Below are 19,801 nucleotides of genomic sequence, written 5' to 3'. Positions count from 1 at the left end.
TGTGATATTCGTTGTGGAGATAGGAAAGTTAGATATCTGCCTGAAGATGTTGGTTTTATTTTCGTATTCCATTTTGTTGATATTTTCTTTTCTCAACTTCATTTGTAAATTTTATATGTTCATTAAATAGTTAAATTCTTTTAATATTTAATCGATATCCTGTTCATGTATACATACTAACGTATCTTTTATAGAATGAGACCTTAGTATTTAATTTTTCTAATACTTTATTTTCTAAATATTCCATAGGTAGGTTTGTTAAGCAGGCTGAGATTGGTGACGCCGTCGCTAAACCTTGGCACTGTTCGTATAATTTATTTTTAAATTTAAAATTAATATTATCTATGCAAATAATACATTCTAAATTTAGTTATTCTTTCAACTTCACTTTCTATATTTGCTTTCTATATGCTTAAATCGCTAAATTCTTCAGAGTGCTGGTATTTTATGAAATCACATCCAACGAAATTAATTTGTGATGTGTGGATATTATTTGCTTGTTAATAAATGTTTGCAGTTCCCGTGAATCTTTGATGTTGTATTTATTTTTTCCCATTATTTGTTGTAATATTTAACCAAAAGTTTGGATAGCTTGAACGTCGGACTTTATATGCAGTCTACTATACAGGTGTTCTAGGATAATCATTTTTATGTAATTTTATTGGACCGTACATTCTTGGTGGTATCGCGTTGTTGACACATATTAATTTCGCTTCTTTTGTTCTATACCCGTGTACAGAGAAATTTATTGGAGATTTTATTATTTTCTAGCTGTAATGTACGGGTCGGATCCCTTTTTATTTCTCTGTATGTGGTTTTATTATTCAATATATTTTCCATCTTTGTTAAATAATAATCATTGTTCATGATAACAGTTTTATTACTTTTACAGATTAAAAATTATAATTTTATCTATAAAAGCTGTAAGAAGCGAACTTAGGCGGAATAAAGAGAACCGGTAGAAAACCTTGGGTTTCAGACGATATATTGCAGCTGATGGATGAACGTAGAAAATATAAGAATGCTAGTGATGAAGAAAGTAAAAGGAACTGTCGGAAATTAAGAAATGCTATAAACAGGAAGTGCAAACTGGTGAAAGAAGAGTGGATTAAAGAAAAGTGTTCAGAAGTGGAAAGAGAAATGAACATTGGTAAAATAGACGGAGCATACAGGAAAGTTAAGGAAAATTTTGGGGTACATAAATTAAAATCTAATAATGTGTTAAACAAAGATGGTACACCAATATATAATACGAAAGGTAAAGTCGATAGATGGGTGGAATATATTGAAGAGTTATACGGAGGAAATGAATTAGAAAATGGTGTTATAGAGGAAGAAGAGGAAGTTGAGGAGGATGAAATGGGAGAAACAATACTGAGATCTGAATTTAAGAGAGCATTAAAAGATTTAAATGGCAGAAAGGCTCCTGGAATAGACGGAATACCTGTAGAATTACTGCGCAGTGCAGGTGAGGAAGCGATTGATAGATTATACAAACTGGTGTGTAATATTTATGAAAATGGGGAATTTCCATCAGACTTAAAAAAAAGTGTTATAATTATGATACCAAAGAAAGCAGGGGCAGATAAATGTGAAGAATACAGAACAATTAGTTTAACTAGTCATGCATCAAAAATCTTAACTAGAATTTTATACAGAAGAATTGAGAGGAGAGTGGAAGAAGTGTTAGGAGAAGACCAATTTGGTTTCAGGAAAAGTATAGGGACAAGGGAAGCAATTTTAGGCCTCAGATTAATAGTAGAAGGAAGATTAAAGAAAAACAAACCAACATACTTGGCGTTTATAGACCTAGAAAAGGCTTTCGATAACGTAGACTGGAATAAAATGTTCAGCATTTTAAAAAAATTAGGGTTCAAATACAGAGATAGAAGAACAATTGCTAACATGTACAGGAACCAAACAGCAACAATAACAATTGAAGAACATAAGAAAGAAGCCCTAATAAGAAAGGGAGTCCGACAAGGATGTTCCCTATCTCCGTTACTTTTTAATCTTTACATGGAACTAGCAGTTAATGATGTTAAAGAACAATTTAGATTCGGAGTAACAGTACAAGGTGAAAAGATAAAGATGCTACGATTTGCTGATGATATAGTAATTCTAGCCGAGAGTAAAAAGGATTTAGAAGAAACAATGAACGGCATAGATGAAGTCCTACGCAAGAACTAACGCATGAAAATAAACAAGAACAAAACAAAAGTAATGAAATGTAGTAGAAATAACAATGATGGACCACTGAATGTGAAAATAGAAGGAGAAAAGATTATGGAAGTAGAATTACTAAAGATGGATGAAGCAGGAGCGATATAAAATGCCGAATAGCACAAGCTAAACGAGCCTTCAGTAAGAAATATAATTTGTTTACATCAAAAATTAATTTAAATGTCAGGAAAAGATTTTTGAAATTATACGTTTGGAGTGTCGCTTTATATGGAAGTGAAACTTGGACGATCGGAGTATCTGAGAAGAAAAGGTTAGAAGCTTTTGAAATGCGGTGCTATAGGAGAATGTTAAAAATCAGATGGGTGGATAAAGTGACAAACGAAGAGGTATTGCGGCAAATAGTTGAAGAAAGAAGCATTTGGAAAAATATAGTTAAAAGAAGAGACAGACTTATAGGCCACATACTAAGGCATCCTGGAATAGTCGCTTTAATATTGGAAGGACAGGTAGAAGGGAAAAATTGTGTAGACAGGCCACGTTTGGAGTATGTAAAACAAATTGTTAGGGATGTAGGATGTAGAGGGTATCTGAAATGAAACGACTAGCACTAGATAGGGAATCTTGGAGAGCTGCATCAAACCAGTCAAAAGACTGAAGACAAAAAAAAAGCTGTATGAATATTATTTTGTTTTTAATGCCGTAATGACGATATTTTACAATTATTTTTCCGCTTCCGCGGTTACTGTTTACTGTTTACTTTTACATATTTGTATTACCTTCCATGTATTACTATGTATTTTATTTTTCTTCCTCACGATCAATATTTCTAATGGCATTTTCAATATTTATAATAAATTTTTTTGTAGGCAATGATTTGTGTGTGAGTGTGTCTTGCCCGAGATTATTTAATGTTAGTTGTACCGCAAATTTAGCTCGTAACGATAAACTTTTAATTACATATTCAGGAACCGGTAATGTTGGTAAATTTTTGTACCTATTTTTCGTTCTATTAGCGAAGTTAGATTTGCTCTACCTATTTCTTAAGCGGTGGAATTTGTTATTTTTTTTTTTATAATTTTTTAACTATACTCGCATTTTTGTTCTTCCCAAATTATAAAACTCTCAAAAAATCGTATGGGGAAACTATCCCTTTAAGGTAATTATCTCTTTATAAATATATATTTAGTTAATATTCTTTTCAATTTGTATTGCATCTTTTATTAGCAAATTTAGAAATTTTTACATAAAATTATATACGACATTTTTCTCCATTATCTTTGTTTTGGAATTCAATACGCTTTTGAAGTCATTCTCTTCTATACAATTATTAATTTTTTATCGTGAAGTTACTAGTTTTATCCGACCTTATAATCATGGTTTTAAATTTTAATAACTTCTGTTTCAAATCAATTATAACTTTCATACTGATAGAAGCTCGGTTTATATATAATTTTTTATCCTTCTTGTTTAACAGTTTATTAGTATTATGTTTTTTTATTGTTTCTAATCATCTTCTTCCATATCATCATCATCATTAATATAATCCAAATTAATTTCTGTATCTATTATAATATTCTTTAATAATTTAGTTTCATTACATCAATGATATTACCTCATCATTTTTATGTTTAAATTGGAGGTTAGTCATTTTGATAAATTTATCATCATTTTTTTCTCTATTTCGCCGATTTCATTCGGTTTATCACAATCTATATTTCTTACCCAGAAAATTTATTTTTCAATAAATTATGGATTTTCTTATCGTGTCAACGTTGAATTCTTTGTTTCAAAATTCCTAATTTAACTTGATTCCGGATTTCATTGAAAATCAATCAAACAAAAGAAATTAACAATATTAAGTAATTTTAAGTAATATTATGATTAAGTAATTTTGTTACGGTTTAAAAAAAAAGACTAAAATAATATTTTTATAATAGTCTATTATATATAATTGTTTAAAAAACAAAAACAATTAATTGAAAATTTAATTATAAATAATATATATTAAATATCAATTATTATTACTACGATTAGAATTTATAAATTAAAAACAGTTCATATACTGAAAAAGCCGGTGTAGGTTTTTCGATGCAATGTACTGTCAAGAGCATGTACTGTCGTTAGTAGCGAATAAAAACAGTACTAAATTTATGCGTGTAAGAGTAAATTTATTATTTTAACATATATTATTAAAAAAAGGTAACTTTAATAGTTTACATGTCAAATTTCAGTTAAAAAAATTTTTATTGGAAGGATAAGTAATATTTTAACTATATATTTGACATACTAATGTTTCTTAATTACAATGTTGAAACTTCTCAAAAGTAAAATCAGCGACATTTCTGCATGGTTATTGAATAAACAAAACAGACTTTTTCATTTACTCCCGGTACCAACTCCGGAATCCGATTCAATTTCAGCGGGTGAGGTTTAAAGTCTAACCTAATTTTTGCAATTTATAAGTTAATATTAAGAAAAGGATATATGTATCTTTATAAACATCAATTTGCTTAATACTGGAGAAGTAAAATCCCCTTCAGTATCTATCATCTTTTTCTTGAATCGAAAGAAATAATCGTCCGAATAAAGATTCTTTCCCTATCATAACCAGTACTATAAATTAATCCTAAAGATACGCATGCTCCTCTCCTCATCCTTCACATGTTTAGCGGTTCATCTCTCTTCATAATTGATATTATACCACACCACCGGCTAAAATGTCCTCGATTACTTAAGTAATCATATGATTTTTTATAGGATGAATACGAATTTTAAGGAAACATAGTAGCAGCCAGCCTCACTTCTTTTATAGTTCAATAAAAAAAAAAATTCTGTCTCTTCATCTGACCTTACACGCAATTGCGTCCCGGGATTGAAGCGATCTAAACCGGCGATTCAGCCCCTGATGTTCCAGGCGTGAACAAAAAAAAAAAGCTAAGTAAGCCAGCGCGCGAGTCGCAAGCTTGTGATATGTGCGATGTTATCGCCGTACATATACTCGTAATTACATACTACTAGTAATAATTTTTCGAAAAGGCGAACCGTACGCTGTTCCCCGAAATTTATAAAATGGAAATTTTTAAATTAGTTATATAGAAACATATATATATATAAATATGAATGTTTGTCTGTCGTCTTTTACCTTCTTAAACCGTTTATCCGATAGCGAAGAAACTTTGGGGAACGGTTGGACGCATGCCAGGAAAGGATTCAGAATTTGTTTGGATCCGCTAGATGGCGCTGGGGTTTCCATATTAGAAAAGTTATATTTATGGACCGATGTGGTTCATATTCAGAATATGAACTAGAAATATTTTTGCAAAAACTATATTCGCTATGTGGGGCCGATATATATTATATATGTATATATATATATATAAAAGGCATGTTTGTATGTGTGTCCGGTAAAGGCCAAATAATTAATGGACCGTTTTTGGCGCTGGCAAAATGGGAAAAGGGGAAAACTGGAAAGGGTAAAAATAAACTTTGAGAGGGTGGAGGAAGAAGGATGAAAGGGAGAAGTTAGAAAGGGAAAAGGGGAAGGAGAATATGTGGAAGGTAAAATTTGTGAAGTTCAGTTTAATTTTTGAAGTTACGTTTACAAATTGTTGTTTTTTTCAAATTTTTGGCCCAAAATAAATAATGAGCTTAAGGTAACAGATCTGATTTTTACCTTTTAACTTTTAGTTACTAGTAGTAATTATAAACAAAAAAATGGACTGTTATCAAGTGTTCTTCATAAAAAAAATGGCCGCTAAATCGTAAGATTTTGAAAATGTCTTATTTTTGTATAATAAATCTATTCATAATGTACAAATGATTTTTAGTTCATTTTATTTTTTATGCAAATAAGATATCTAAATTATCATATCTACATTCTATCATTCAGTAATTGGCTAATTTTTATCTATTGCAAAATTTTCTGTTTTCTTCTTAAATTTACTTGAAAATGTTTTCATGCTACTTATTTATTAATTGTTAACCATTAGAATTTTGATAAAAAAGAAATAAGAATTTTTTAATCATGTGCGCTGTACCTGTCAATTGAGTTGATTCTTTTTTGTATATTAATAGTACTGTTAGTGATGCACATGTTAATTTTCAGCCTCCTGCTACCTGTAGTTTGTATTTGGCAAGTGAAAAAGAAAAACATACTTTACTATGTTTGGTGATTTTTTATGTGGCGAAATGTTGGCTCGGTGAATTTGTCTGTAATTTTGCATTAAAAATGAAATTAAGTGGAGTAAGGTATTTAAAATGTTGAAAAAACCTTTTGGTGATGATGTTATGTCATAAACATGAGTTTATGAGTCGTACAAATGCTTTCAGTAACTGAGAAAACATCAAAGATGACACGAGATCTGGGTGTCCTAGCGTATCAATTATTGATGAAAATATCAAAAGGTTAAAGAGATTTTAGCTATTAGAAAATGTGCTTTGTAATAACAGAATCGTCATTAGATAAGTTGCTGAAGTAGTAGGAATTTCATATGGCTCATTCGAAGCAATTTATATTAACTTTTGAACATGAAAATGGTGGCAACCAAATTTTTTCTGAGACTATTAAATTTTCAATAAAAACACCATCCCATAACTTGATTTTGAAAATGTCTTATTTTTGGGGCACAAAAACTACAGGTGGGGTACAGGTGGCAAAATTCTGAAATGTTTACAGCAGTAACTACATTTTTGTACTTTAAAATCACATAAATGTTATTTTGTTAGTCAAAGGGGTTGGCGAATAATAAAGTCATCAAAACCGCTAAAAACATCGTTCCTTCTAACCTTGAACATATAAGCAAAAGATTCACAGCATATATTTTGTTAGATAATAACGTAGGTCTACTATAAAACATATTTTGATATGTCTATAATGAGATAGTTTATATTCTAGGTAGTTTGTTAATTAAAATATGACTCGTACACACAAACTCATGTTAAAACACGAAATTGATTAGACATGCGTGGACATGAATGTTTGCATAATCCTAAATGTAAACATTGTAGAAGACTCAGTTACTGTTTTGATTTCAATGTGATATGTTGTATTGTTGCTAGTGTTAATACTGTGGTTAGGTAACGCTTGTTTATAAAGTAATTTTATTATCAGCATGAATGACCACTATGTAATTATCTAAAGGCCAGTTTCCTATTGCACTTTTAAAGGTATTTACCAACAAATTGTGGCTGTGTAACATTCGATGTATTTTCAATACTGTATCTCTTTCGACTCCTTCAATATACTGACAACGACGGATTACTTCATTTTCCCCATCACCCGCAAAATACACCTGCAAAAATTTATGCTGTTCATTATCTGCCGGAAAAAGTGATCCAATTTGATGATTTATCTGTCCTTGTACAGTAAAAGTTGGTGAAAATCCGGGCATTCTTATCACTTTATCTACTCCAAAGGATGTCATTTGGAAGCAAGAGTTATACTTTCTGATTTTACTTAAAAATTGCTTCGACTCATCTGTAACACTTAAATATAGAGTTTTCAAAGGTTCCTCCGGTTCACCAAGTAAAGGAAGCAAAACTTTACCGCTGGAACAGCACATTCCAGCAGTTTCATCTTTCCATTTCAAAGCATCGCAATGCTGATATTTTCTGTTCATGGAGCCAATACCAATTAAAGAACGCTTATGGTATTCAAGTGAAGGATCATATTGGAATCCAGAATTATTAAATACAGACTGATTGTTACGTATGAAATTTCGACGGTGCGCGATTTGCATTTCTGCATGAACGATTCTTCTCGCCTGCGATTGTTCTGGAGTTTCTCTCGCACTTATAGCTGCCCGCTGTTCAGCTTGTCTTTATAAACGAATTTGTGTTTGAATTAGCGTTTCAGCGCTCTTAAGGTAGCTCGGCGTTCAGCTTGCTCATCTAACCGTTCTTGTCTCTGAGAAGTTGTTTCACCAGCCCTCAAAGCACATTGTCACCTCGCTTGTTGTTGTCGTCTTAGTTCTGTGTGAGCGGAAGATTCTTGAGTTCGAGCAACTTTTGCCGCTCGGACCCGTAATGAATCCCTGGACAGGTTAGATTTGCGCTTCCGAGGTATTTTAGAAAAAAAAACAAAGTAAAAACTGAAAATAGCGTTAGAAGAAAAACAATAAACAGGCACCTAACCTCATAAACTGGAAAAGTTTTAGTATTGCTTAGAAGTGACAGAAGAATAACAAAAATATATAGAAGGATTCGAAACAGCAGAAGCGCTATACTCAATTGAATAGTGACTTGACCGTCGGTATTACAGTGTTGGATCGGCACTTTATTTCATTTACTTACTGGAACGCCAGATGGCGTTGAATTTGGTCAAATTTTTTGTCGGACGATCATACCTACCAATATAAATTTTTTTACCCTCCCCAAAAAATTTTGTTTTTTTTTTACTAAAAAGTGTCCTATGTCCTTCGCAATACCTTTGAGAATATGTGTACGAAGTTTCATGATGATCGGTTGAGTAGTTTCTGCGAGACAGTTTCAAAATCTTACAATTTGGCGACCATTTTTTTAATGGACACTCGGTAACAGTCCATTTTTTTCTATAAGTACTACTAGTATCTAACAGTTAAAATGTAAAGACATTATTTATTTTGGACCTGAAATTTGAAAAAAACAACAATTTGTAAACATAACTTCAGCATACAAGATTTGGTGATGTAACAAAATTAATTTTGAATACGCTAAAATGAAATTCCAACTTTACTCTTTCCAAAAAGCTCTTTTCGACCCTCCGTATGATGCAAAATAAGAAGGCTACAGTTCATGGAATGCAAAGCTCTGATTCAGAAAGTTATAAGAGATTGACCCCCTATTACTTTTTAACTGATGTATAAAAGCAGTAACACCGATGAAATACTGAGTGTCATGAATTTATTAATAGAAAAGAAATTCAGCCTGAAAATAAATAAATGTAAAACAAAGATAATGAAATATAATGGAAAGGAAGATAATAAAGAATTAGGGGAATATAATGTATAAGAAATATGCAGAATTTTTACTTAGTAAAAGCACAAAGGATGTGTAAAATAATGCAGATATCAAATGCAGATGGAACAAGCAAAAAGAGCTTTCATGTAGAAAAGAAATCTGTTACTGTCGAATCCTCTCTTAGATGTAAGAACTAATTTACCAATCTCCACGATGGAACAATAGCATCTCAGACTTTCATCCAAAGGGGAGTTCTAGGTTCAATTCCTGGTCAGGCGTGGAACTTTCATACGTTATAAAATTCATTTCCAAATACAAGCTTCAGTGAATTACTAAATCATAAAAAAAGCGTAAGGAAAAAATTAATAAAATTCTTGAAAATATTTTCGAAAACTGCAGCGCTTTAAAGCAGTGAAAAAGAATAAAATAAAGGATAAGATTTAAAATGAGGAGGTCTTAAGATTATTAAGAAAGGAGATAAATTTGTAAAACAAATCTTGAAAAGAAAATGACTAGATTGATGGGCTATGTTTTAACGATATCCAGGCTTAGTTAATTTAGCGATAAGATGTAGAAGGCAATATCTGTAGAAGAAAACAATAATTAGAATATATAAAACTGATAATTAAAGAATAAAGCTGTAAAAAATATGTTAAAAAAATTAGTAGCACAGGATGGAAATGAAGGAAGATACATAGAATATCTGTAAAAAAAAAATTTGTGTTCTATTTCAGAATCTTATATAAAACCTTTTCTCAATCCTTTTTCTTAATTTGTTTAGAAATATTATTTAATTATTACTAATATTATATATTACTATTATTTATCGTTATCAGTTGGTATTATGATAAGTATGGATATATATTTTGTTAAACCACAAAACATTTTCTATAAAGATAAGAAAAAAACACAACTGAACAACACTCCCTATAAAGAAATATTATTTAGTTATGAGAATTAAGGTTTTTAAGCATGTCATATACAGATTTATTTTTTAAATAGAGATATAAAATTTATTATGCTCTTTGATGTGGAATATTCCTTTTTTATCTTTTTATTTGTTTAATATTTATTTGTCACCATTACATTATTCGATATTTTATATGTATTAAAATAATCAAGGAAAATGGAAGTCAAATTTAAAGAGAACAATAAATGCAATATTGTTGCAAAACTAATGACTGCGATACATTGGTCCAATTATGATGAAGTAAGAAATGTTCTAGAAAATTGTGATAATAGTGAATTAATAGTAAACTGTCGCAGTGGGCCAATGATGATGTTACCATTATTACAATTAGCATCATATTTAAGAAATCAGCAGGATGCAGTTAAGATAGTTAAATTACTTTTAAATCATGGTGCTAAGGTAAATTAATTAATTTTTCTTACATATATATATATTGAATATATATATTCAATTTTTCTTACATATATATATATATATATATTAATTTAGTAAAATAAATTGTTTTTTTATCCAAATTAATTCAAAAACATAAACAAAATTCAACTAACTTTCAGTTAAATTTAGCTTTTTATAAAAAAAAGACAGAAAAAGAAACATAATAACTTAAGGTAAGAGCTCTTATTAATTATGCACTTTGTTGGGTTAAGCTGAATTTTGTTTATGCTTTTGAATTTATATATATGTATATAGATAATTACTAAATTACATTTTATTTAGAGTTGTTATCTGTCTGTATATGTATATGACTACAAGTTTAACTATTTAATTTCAGTGAATATAAATAAATGTTTGAAAAATAGATATTTTAACAAACTAGTAACACGTATTCAACTTTTTTTATGTGCTATATTTCACCTATGTGCAAATATTAAAAATAGTGGAATGTTTAATTTGAACTGAAATATGTATAACATGCAGTTTTTTAAATGTTTCTCTTGTATCTAACATTACAGTCAGATTGCCATAAAATATTTTACACGTGATGTTGTAATAAAATGCAATCACGATCATATGTTTATACTTTTCTCATTGAGACATTAAGTTAAAAGTGCAATTTTCACAAATTTCTAAACTTAAGAGAATTTTTGTAAAGAATGTGAAGCAAATTTCAGAGGTAAAACTCAGTTTAATATTTTACAAATATTTCCAATTGTTTATAAAAGAAAATATATTTGGTCTTATTTTTTTTTTGTTGTCTTCAGTCATTTGACTGGTTTGATGCAGCTCTCCAAGATCTATCTATCTAGTACTAGTCGTTTCATTTCGGTATACCCCCTACATCCTACATCTATATTTTATTCCAGTCTACGTTATCGAATGCCTTTTCCAGATCTATAAATGTTTGGTCTTATATAATACTGTTACTTTTTAAAAATTCTTGAAAATAGAATATCTAAATTTTTTTGTTAAAATTTAACCCATATGTCATTAGTTAGGTAAAAATTCATTTGAGATTAACTTGCAGTCTTTCATTTTTTTTTTAATAGATTATTTTTAACCCCATTTTGATAGGAACCAATGATAGCGTAATGATAGCAAACACAGTTACCGTGCAAAAACAAAAAACTGTAAATTAAAGAAAGCAATCATTTTGAGCTTCAAACATGAAAGTGCATTTTTATATTAAAAAGAATATATGAATTTTTTTAAAAATAACCAATAAAATATTGGTTGAAACCTTGTTGAAATGGATTCCTCTAAACAAATTTACCAGCAAATTTTTTCTATATAATTTGTTTAATTAAATAAGTAGAGAAAAATAAGCACGTTTTGATATAAGATCATTTTAATGTATAGCTTTTAGAAAGTCATGTAATAGCTGCATAAAAACTGTTGTGAAGCATTAGTATTTCTTCTCTCTTTTATGTGGAATGTTCTCCTGATTTGGAACATAATTGGACATGGCATTTTTTAACAAACTGAAAATATCATTCCTCCTCATAGTTTGATGGTAGGAAAGGCATTTGGCTGTGAAAATCATTTCATATCACTTCTGTTTAAAATTAGGAAAAAAGAGGGTATGAAAGAAAAAGCTGCATATAATTTTTTTTATATTAAAAAATGTCAGTTAATGAAAAGTCAATTCTTGGAAAATTAATCTTATGTTTAAAATATGTGTTATTTAGGCAAATTGTTGTGATAAAATTGGCAGAACTCCATTGCATTATGCTGCTATACTAGGTTCTGAGGATGTTGTTAGACTGTTACTGGAAGCTGGAGCATCACCAAACAATCGATATGTACTTATGCCGTGGAAAAATGATGGCAGTTATAATTCATTTCGGTGTTCTCACGGATTGGATTGTGCAAGAGAAGTGACTGCTGCTAATAACTATGTTAAAAAACTTGCATCATTATAACATGATTTATTTAAGTCTTCATAATATGTAAATTTTTTGGTAATAACTTTAACATTATTTGTAAATCCAGCACTTCAATTATTCATATTTGGAAAAAATAATATTCTGAAGGTGCTAAATCTGAGGAGTAGGAAGAATTTTGTTGCATAATAGTTAGAGCAATTTTGCTGTAAGAATCACAACTGGTATGTTTGTCTTGATGAAAAATAATTTTTTTTTTTGTCAAATGTGTTTGTTTTTTCTTTATTTCATTATTTAGATAAATCATTATGCAAAGATGAATAATGGTGTCCAGTTATTGTTTTACCCCTTTCCAGAAAGTCAATGAAGGTTCAATACAGTGGCTGTAGAAAATTGAACTATAATATGATGAAAATACTTAATAATAAGGCAAAAGTTTTAATTTATTAAAATTTAGTAGTGGAGGCGGAGGCATATATTTACAACAAATATTTGAGTGTATAAATACGAGGGCAAGTCAAAAATGATATACGCTTTCACTTTAACAGACCTTCAAGATTGTCGTACTGCTTTCAACACATGGTTGCTTAGAGTTTATATGACTGCAGTCATGTGTATGAAATTTGATCTCAATCGTGTCATTTGCCTTCCAGTTATTATAGTGTAAACATATCTGCCCTAGTTTGTACCAAAGAAAAATAACACGCAGTGATCAGATTTCTCTGGTCGGAAAGTGTGAAACGGGCTGAAATTCATTATAAACTTTTATCACAATACAGGCACAGTGGTTTATCACATAAAAGTGCTTTTTGTGGATTGAGAGTTTAAAAGACTGAACAAGTGTGATGCATGAAGAGGAAGAAGAACGCTTATCAACCTCCACAATTGATGACAAGATACAGTTAGCTGGAGAGATGGTTCTGGTGAATAGGCAAGTTACCGTCGATGAGGTAGCATTTTCTTTGAACATCAGTCACGGTTGTGAGTACCAAATCATCCATGACAAGCTCAGTTTCCATAGTCTATTGTTGAAGAAAGTATTGTTGCTCCATGCCAATGGCCACACACTGTTCAAACCATCAAGTTGAATTTTGAAGTACTGGAACACCCTTCCTGCTCCCACCCAGTCTTGCTCCCTCTGACTTTCATCTGTTTGGGCCACTCAGGAGTGTTTTGCAAGGTTGTTGATTTTCTACAGACTTAGATATGCAGGAAGAGGTCCAAAATGGCTTCATGACCGACTGAAAACCTTCCTCTTGAAAGGAATATGCAAGCTTGTGGACCACTGGACCAAGTGCATTGACTGCAGTGGTGTCTATGTAGAAAAACAATATACATGTTAAGCAGCTGCCTTTGTGTAAATAAACTGTAGAACAAAAAATGTAGATAATGTTTGACTCACAATTGTAGCTTCAGACTTTGACCTAATTTTTGACCCTCGTTGAACAAGGAATCATTACGGTAACCATGTTTTTTTTAATATACTATAATTTTTTTTTAGGTTTGTTTAATATCACAGCAAACTACACTATACTCGGATTAAAACAAGAGGGGTGAATGGAATCTGTACTTAAAATATCTTTAGACTTTAATATTCAGATTGAAAAATCCAACTACATCTAGTATTAATTAGACCCATTAGACCTAACATAACAATTTAAACATTTTTTTTCAAGTTGTAGCTGATATTAAAAACGTTATATGAGATAGATGTCATGCAAGGGAATCAAAAGGTGACCCAAATATTATTACTGAAAATTTTAATTTTTTTTATTTTTTTTTTTTATTACTTTTAAGACCATAATGGATTACTTTAGTTTATTTTTTATTTTTTGGCAAGTTCTTTCTTTTCTTGCTGATTTGTTGTTTTTCAGCTTTTCTTTTTTGCCAGTAATTTCTAAGGGTTTCAGATCTTCTTGCCCTTTCTTGTTCAGAGTACAAAAAAGCTTATTGTTTTCTTGGGTTTTGATAGGAATCTTGTTTCTTTATTTTTTAATTTCTCATAGTTTCCGGTTTTCGTTTTTAGGTTTTCACGGGTTATGTCTAATTCCTCCATGTCTTTCTGTACTTCGTATAACCAGTTCGGTCTGCTTTTCTTGTTCCAGAAAAGTTCAATTATCCGTCTGATAAGTCTGGTCTCTTCCATTCTGAAAATATGTCCTAGAAAGGAAATTCTCTTCTTTTTAAATTTATTGGTTATCGGGATGATAGTTTTCTAAATCTCTTCATTTGGAATAATTCTCCAAATCCCGTCTTTTTTAATGTTTTTCCCGATGCATCGTCGTAGAATCTGTCTTTCAATCTTTTCCAGTTTGTTGGTAAACCTTGTCTGGTACGGTCCAAATATGGTTTCGCATCCGTAAAGTATTTCTGGTTGGATAACTGAGTTATAATGTCTTATTTTTGTGTTTATGGAGATGCATTTTTTGTTATAGATGTTTTGTGTTTTTATTGTGGCTTTGATGAGTTTTTTAATTGTTTATTTAATATTCAGTAATTTTTAAGGTAAGAAAATCATTTGATCAAGGAGATTTTGGACCTAAACTTTTTATGAGCATTTTGTTTTTTTTAACAAATGTGGGTCAAATCTGCTTTCTGTACTCAGTCAGGTTAAGCAGTAAAAACACTAGTTTCACTATTATTATTAATAATAAAAATAATCATTTAATAATTTATATTTTAAAATAATAATCACAATTTTTATTTTCATTTGTTTAATTTTAAAATTATTAACTTAACAAAACAAGTTCAATTTCAGTAAAATTGTTCAATTAATAATATTTACAGTTTGTATTTAACATTAAGTCAATGTTACTTATATTTATTTGTACTATTTCCATTTAAAAGTTTTGTTGAATGTAAGAGACAACACCAGAAAAGTTTGCTGTCTTCTTTCTTAAAATTATTAATAATATTATTATTATTATTTTACTATTTAAATAATTAAATTTTTCATGTTTAAGCATGAACAAGATAATACTAAAAGTTTTACGATAAGTCCCAAAAAAAATATTTCTATGATTTTATCACTCCATGGTCTTTTCTACGTGGACAAAAATATATGGAGTTTCTGCGCTTATGGATGAGGATTGTATTTTTAATTTTTCCTAGAAAAGCTACCTGCATTTTACACAATTTGTGCAACTTTACAACAGGCTGGTGTTGTGCTGAAGGCCTTATCAGAAGTTAGAATTTTATTTCTAATTTTCACTTAGAAATGCAAATGATGGTATTTACTGGATTCGCTCAGAAGGATTCAGTAAATGGGATTTTTATTACATTTCAACCCCCAAGGGCTTGAGCTTATGACAGTATTAAATGATACCAAGATATATCTGGCAAAAACGAGACATGTTATTTTATTATTTTAAGGTCATCTGATCTGAGTAGCAAAAAATTATTCAAAGGTTCTGTGTATACAAGAAGGTCATACTTATAATTTATGAATTCATTTAATTTTTGGAAGTGAAAAATGTAAAAACGTTTCAAAATGTTGGTGGGTTTCACTTCTCAGGACTTTGGATCATTACTGATCATTTTATTATTTTCAGCATTTGTAAATGTTTATGCAGGTTTTCGCCAATATAGAACAAAACCGGTGTTTATTGGTTTTCATATCAAGATTTTTCTTTAGGGTTAGATTGTATTTGCCTGCATTTTCAAAAAAATTATTTGAGTCTGGAAATTTCTGAAAGGACTAAATCTTAATATTTTACTTTTTCTATTTGTTTTGTTTTATGAACAACAAAATAATTCATCATTTTTATGTGCTAATTCAATTATTGTAAAAATTCTCATAAGAAAGTTCAATCCAGAGATAAGTTATAAGATTGTATTTTGTAATTTTAATTTTCTTATGAATATTAGAACTGATTACACTGATGATTTCAAGAGTCCAAACATTAAATGTGTATGCAGTAAAAAAAAATGTCTTCATGAGTTTTTGCTTGAAAGCCTTGTGTGTATCCATGTAATTTCATATTTACTTTAAGTATTTGAATAATCCTTATAGAAAAATACTGTAACAAGTTCTGCTTCCTGTTTACAGTTAGTATTTTTTTTTATACTACAAAACTTGCATCACTTAATTTTAGCTTTTATTTTAATGTATTTATTGTTAAGTTGATTATTACTATATTTTTTGTAAAAGATGAAAATAAATGAATTAGAAATATGGGTAATAAAATTAAATACTTTAATAATTGCTTGTTGTATTACATATTATAAGAAGACTAGTATAACAGACCTGAGTAACAGATTCCTGCCAATCAAGAGGAAAGTAATAGAAAACATAATAATGGCAGGAATCCAGAAAGGGGATAAAAGAAAAATCCTTTTAGTAAAGGTAACAAATCCGTTTAACAACTGTCTTTTGTAATTCTGACCACTGATACACCTAAACAGATGTTCCATGAAAACAGTTACCAGACCAGGGTAGGAATTTCATGAGAGTGTATGAGGCCGGACAATCATTCTCACACTTCGAGTTGGGTCTGGTCTGGCAGGTAAAGAGGATAGGAGTATAAATACTCTGAGGAAGACCATTTGAAATCAGTCTAAGCAAGATGTTATGATGTCATTCTGCAAGGAGAGTATGCAAAATCAGTCTAAGCGACATATTATGATGTGAGTCCGCAAGGAGAGTTCTGCAAGATGTCAGTCAGTGAAAGTATTTTGCGAGGAGGTCAGTGAAGAAGTGAATTAAATTCAACGCGATTAAGGTGACATCACAAGTAAATTCCAGTCCACAAAAGCAAAAAAATGGTTCGGTGAGTTATTGTTAGATTATAAGTGAAAGAGTTAATGTACTAAATTTCATTCATAAATTGTTAGGGTAGTTTTATTTCTGAACAGAAAAGCTATTTGCAATGGAAGAACTTTATACTTGTCTTATCTATTGTACTATTGTTGTTAATACAAGACTAATGATCATGCTAATGCCTTTTGTCAATGGGACTGAATTCTGCTTTTTATTATTTATCTACCTGAGAATAAATCCTGACGATTACTTTAAATTCTGTTTTGTATGTAATCATGTCTGTTATTATTATTGTTGTTGTGATTACTGCACAACAACAATAAATGATTTGTCTATTAAATGATTTGTCTTGTTTTACTTATGTTCTTTAAACAATAAATTGTAATGTAAGCAATTTACAATTTACAATATCCTGATCGAGCTGAGAACATGCAACAATATGATTGCATTTACAGTTTTGAAAAATTTTCTTTAAAAAAACTGTGGAGTAAAATGTAGTTTTCTTCTGAACAATAATCTAATGTATTTTTTCTTTTATTTTAGTTGCCAGTACCTAGGAGTTGGGGATATACACCATTACATGAGGCAGTTAAAAGTGGTCATATTAATTGCATTAAGTTATTGTTGGAATATAGAGCAAATATAAATGCTGTGGATGAAAATGGTGTGAGTCCTTTATTATTATTGGTCAATGAAATGATAATGTCAAATACTAGTAGTACTTTAACCATTGAAAGGTATTGATTATATATTAAATTATTGTTATTTTTTTTTTTTTAATATTAACTATTTACTTAATCTTTACAATTTATATTGATTTTCTCCGCTCTTAGAGCAAAATATATCAAGGTTTTTCACAGCTGATTGCTTGGAGCAGTGTAAATAGTATGACTATGATTTACTTTTTTTTTAAATATTATCTATTTACTTAATCTTTACAATTTATATTGATTTTCTCTGCTCTTAGAGCAAAATATATCATAGTTTTTCACAGACGTTATATGTAATTAATTATATATTTTTTTTCAACACAGTCCTAGGTGAATCATAAACAATGTGTTAAAATTCTTTCTGGCTTATCTGTTGCCTTGTTATCCTTGTCAATGACTCGATATGAAATACGGGTCACTTCTGAAATGCTGTTGCTCTTCTGAAGAGTGGTAAGCACGCTTGCTATGGAAGGTAATCTGTGAAATGGTTTCCTGTTGCATTCTACATAGAGCCAAATATGCTATGATAGATTTACATGCCAAACAAATTAAAAATGCAGATGATGTTCAGCTCAAGTGATATCTCATCTCATTCATCTCAATGATTGATAATCATAAACATTAACATCAGAGAAAGTAAATTTGATTGAGCCTCTTATACTTAAGTTGTCCATAACCTTTCTCAGAAAAATGTAATAATATCGATGTTACCACAGGAATGAATGTAAAACATCAACACCTTCACTGCATCCACTCTTATAACATCATACGCTGGTGTTACCTTATCTTAAAAAAAATATTTTATCCTTATTTAAGAGATTGATATAATTTATATTAATTTTATAGTTACAAGTCAAAAAATTAGCATATACCACTTCTATAGCATTCTAGTAAAAGCTGCTTTTATATGGATTTGAATATTAGACAGTAGATACTGTTGTACTTTGGTGGTTGGGGTTCAATTAACCACAAATCTCAGGAATGGTCTGCCTGAGTCTGTACAAGACTACACCTCATTTACATGTCGTACATATCATCCTCATCTCATAGGGCTATGGAAGAGTTGCTTACTGTTCACTAGCTGAAGAGATTGTAACAAACACATTAGGAATAATAAAAGTTATTGGAAAATAAATACAAAACTACTTTATTGTTCAATAATAGTACATGGGTGGGTGTAAATATGTATGGAATCTGTTGTCATTAATCAGTAGATGTTCAAATCATCTAAAAATTAAGTATTTTAGATTGATAATTTTCAAGTATCATTAATTTTTTTTTTGAATCCAAGATTTTAAAGTAATATTCGTTATTGGTTGCACCAAACTGCTTCAAATAATTTCTACACTTAACTTTCATTAATTTAATTTAAAATCATTTATAATATATGATCAAACATTAATTTCATTATTTACCAGTAGATTATAACAGCAGCAATGTATTTAATTTTGTCAGACTTTGTTACACTCCTTAACATGTGTCTCTTAGTCATATTTTTAAAATTATTAATGTATGAATAAATTTATGTTCTAAAGAAGCTTTTTTCTCTGCATGGGTGCTAAACTAAATTAATTAAAAAAATTAATAAAAAAAAAAATCAGTAAGTATTGCCAGTTAAAGGTTTTTTTTTTATATTCAGTCATTTGACTGGTTTGATGCAGCTCTCCAAGATTCACTATCTAGTGCTAGTCATTTCATTTCGATATACCCCCTACATCCTACATCCCTTACATATTCCAAACGTGGCCTTCCTACACAATTTTTTCCTTCTACCTGTCCTTCCAATAATAAAGCGACTATTCCAGGATGCCTTAGTATGTGGCCTATAAGTCTGTCTCTTCATTTAGCTACAATTATCCAAATGCTTCTTTCTTCATCTATTTGCCACAACACCTCTTCATTTGTCACTTTATCCACCCGT

At 29.9% G+C, this 19,801-nt stretch overlaps 1 protein-coding gene across 4 annotated transcripts in view; it reads left to right on the top strand.

Annotated features, from left to right (window-relative positions):
• LOC142320474 (uncharacterized) overlaps positions 1-19,801 on the top strand; it is a 62,895-nt gene that overhangs the window by 41,155 nt on the left and 1,939 nt on the right. For 2 of the 4 annotated variants that reach the window (XR_012755398.1, XR_012755399.1), the window contains one exon: positions 17,714-17,842. Coding sequence is in view for 2 of the 4 variants with exons in the window: in XM_075358293.1 (XP_075214408.1) it covers positions 10,298-10,489; positions 12,217-12,450 (426 nt within the window). In the remaining 2 variants the exon portion in view is untranslated. Of the gene's footprint in view, positions 1-10,260; positions 10,490-12,216; positions 12,603-17,713; positions 17,908-19,801 lie in introns of those variants that run through there. The other 2 variants (XM_075358292.1, XM_075358293.1) reach the window with 2 other exon arrangements.

Source organism: Lycorma delicatula, chromosome 2 (genome assembly GCF_047948215.1).
Source record: "Lycorma delicatula isolate Av1 chromosome 2, ASM4794821v1, whole genome shotgun sequence".
NCBI classification, from domain to species: Eukaryota; Metazoa; Arthropoda; class Insecta; order Hemiptera; family Fulgoridae; genus Lycorma; species Lycorma delicatula.
The sequence above is the reverse complement of the archived record's forward strand: the minus strand, read 5'-3'. Positions and strand labels throughout refer to the sequence as shown.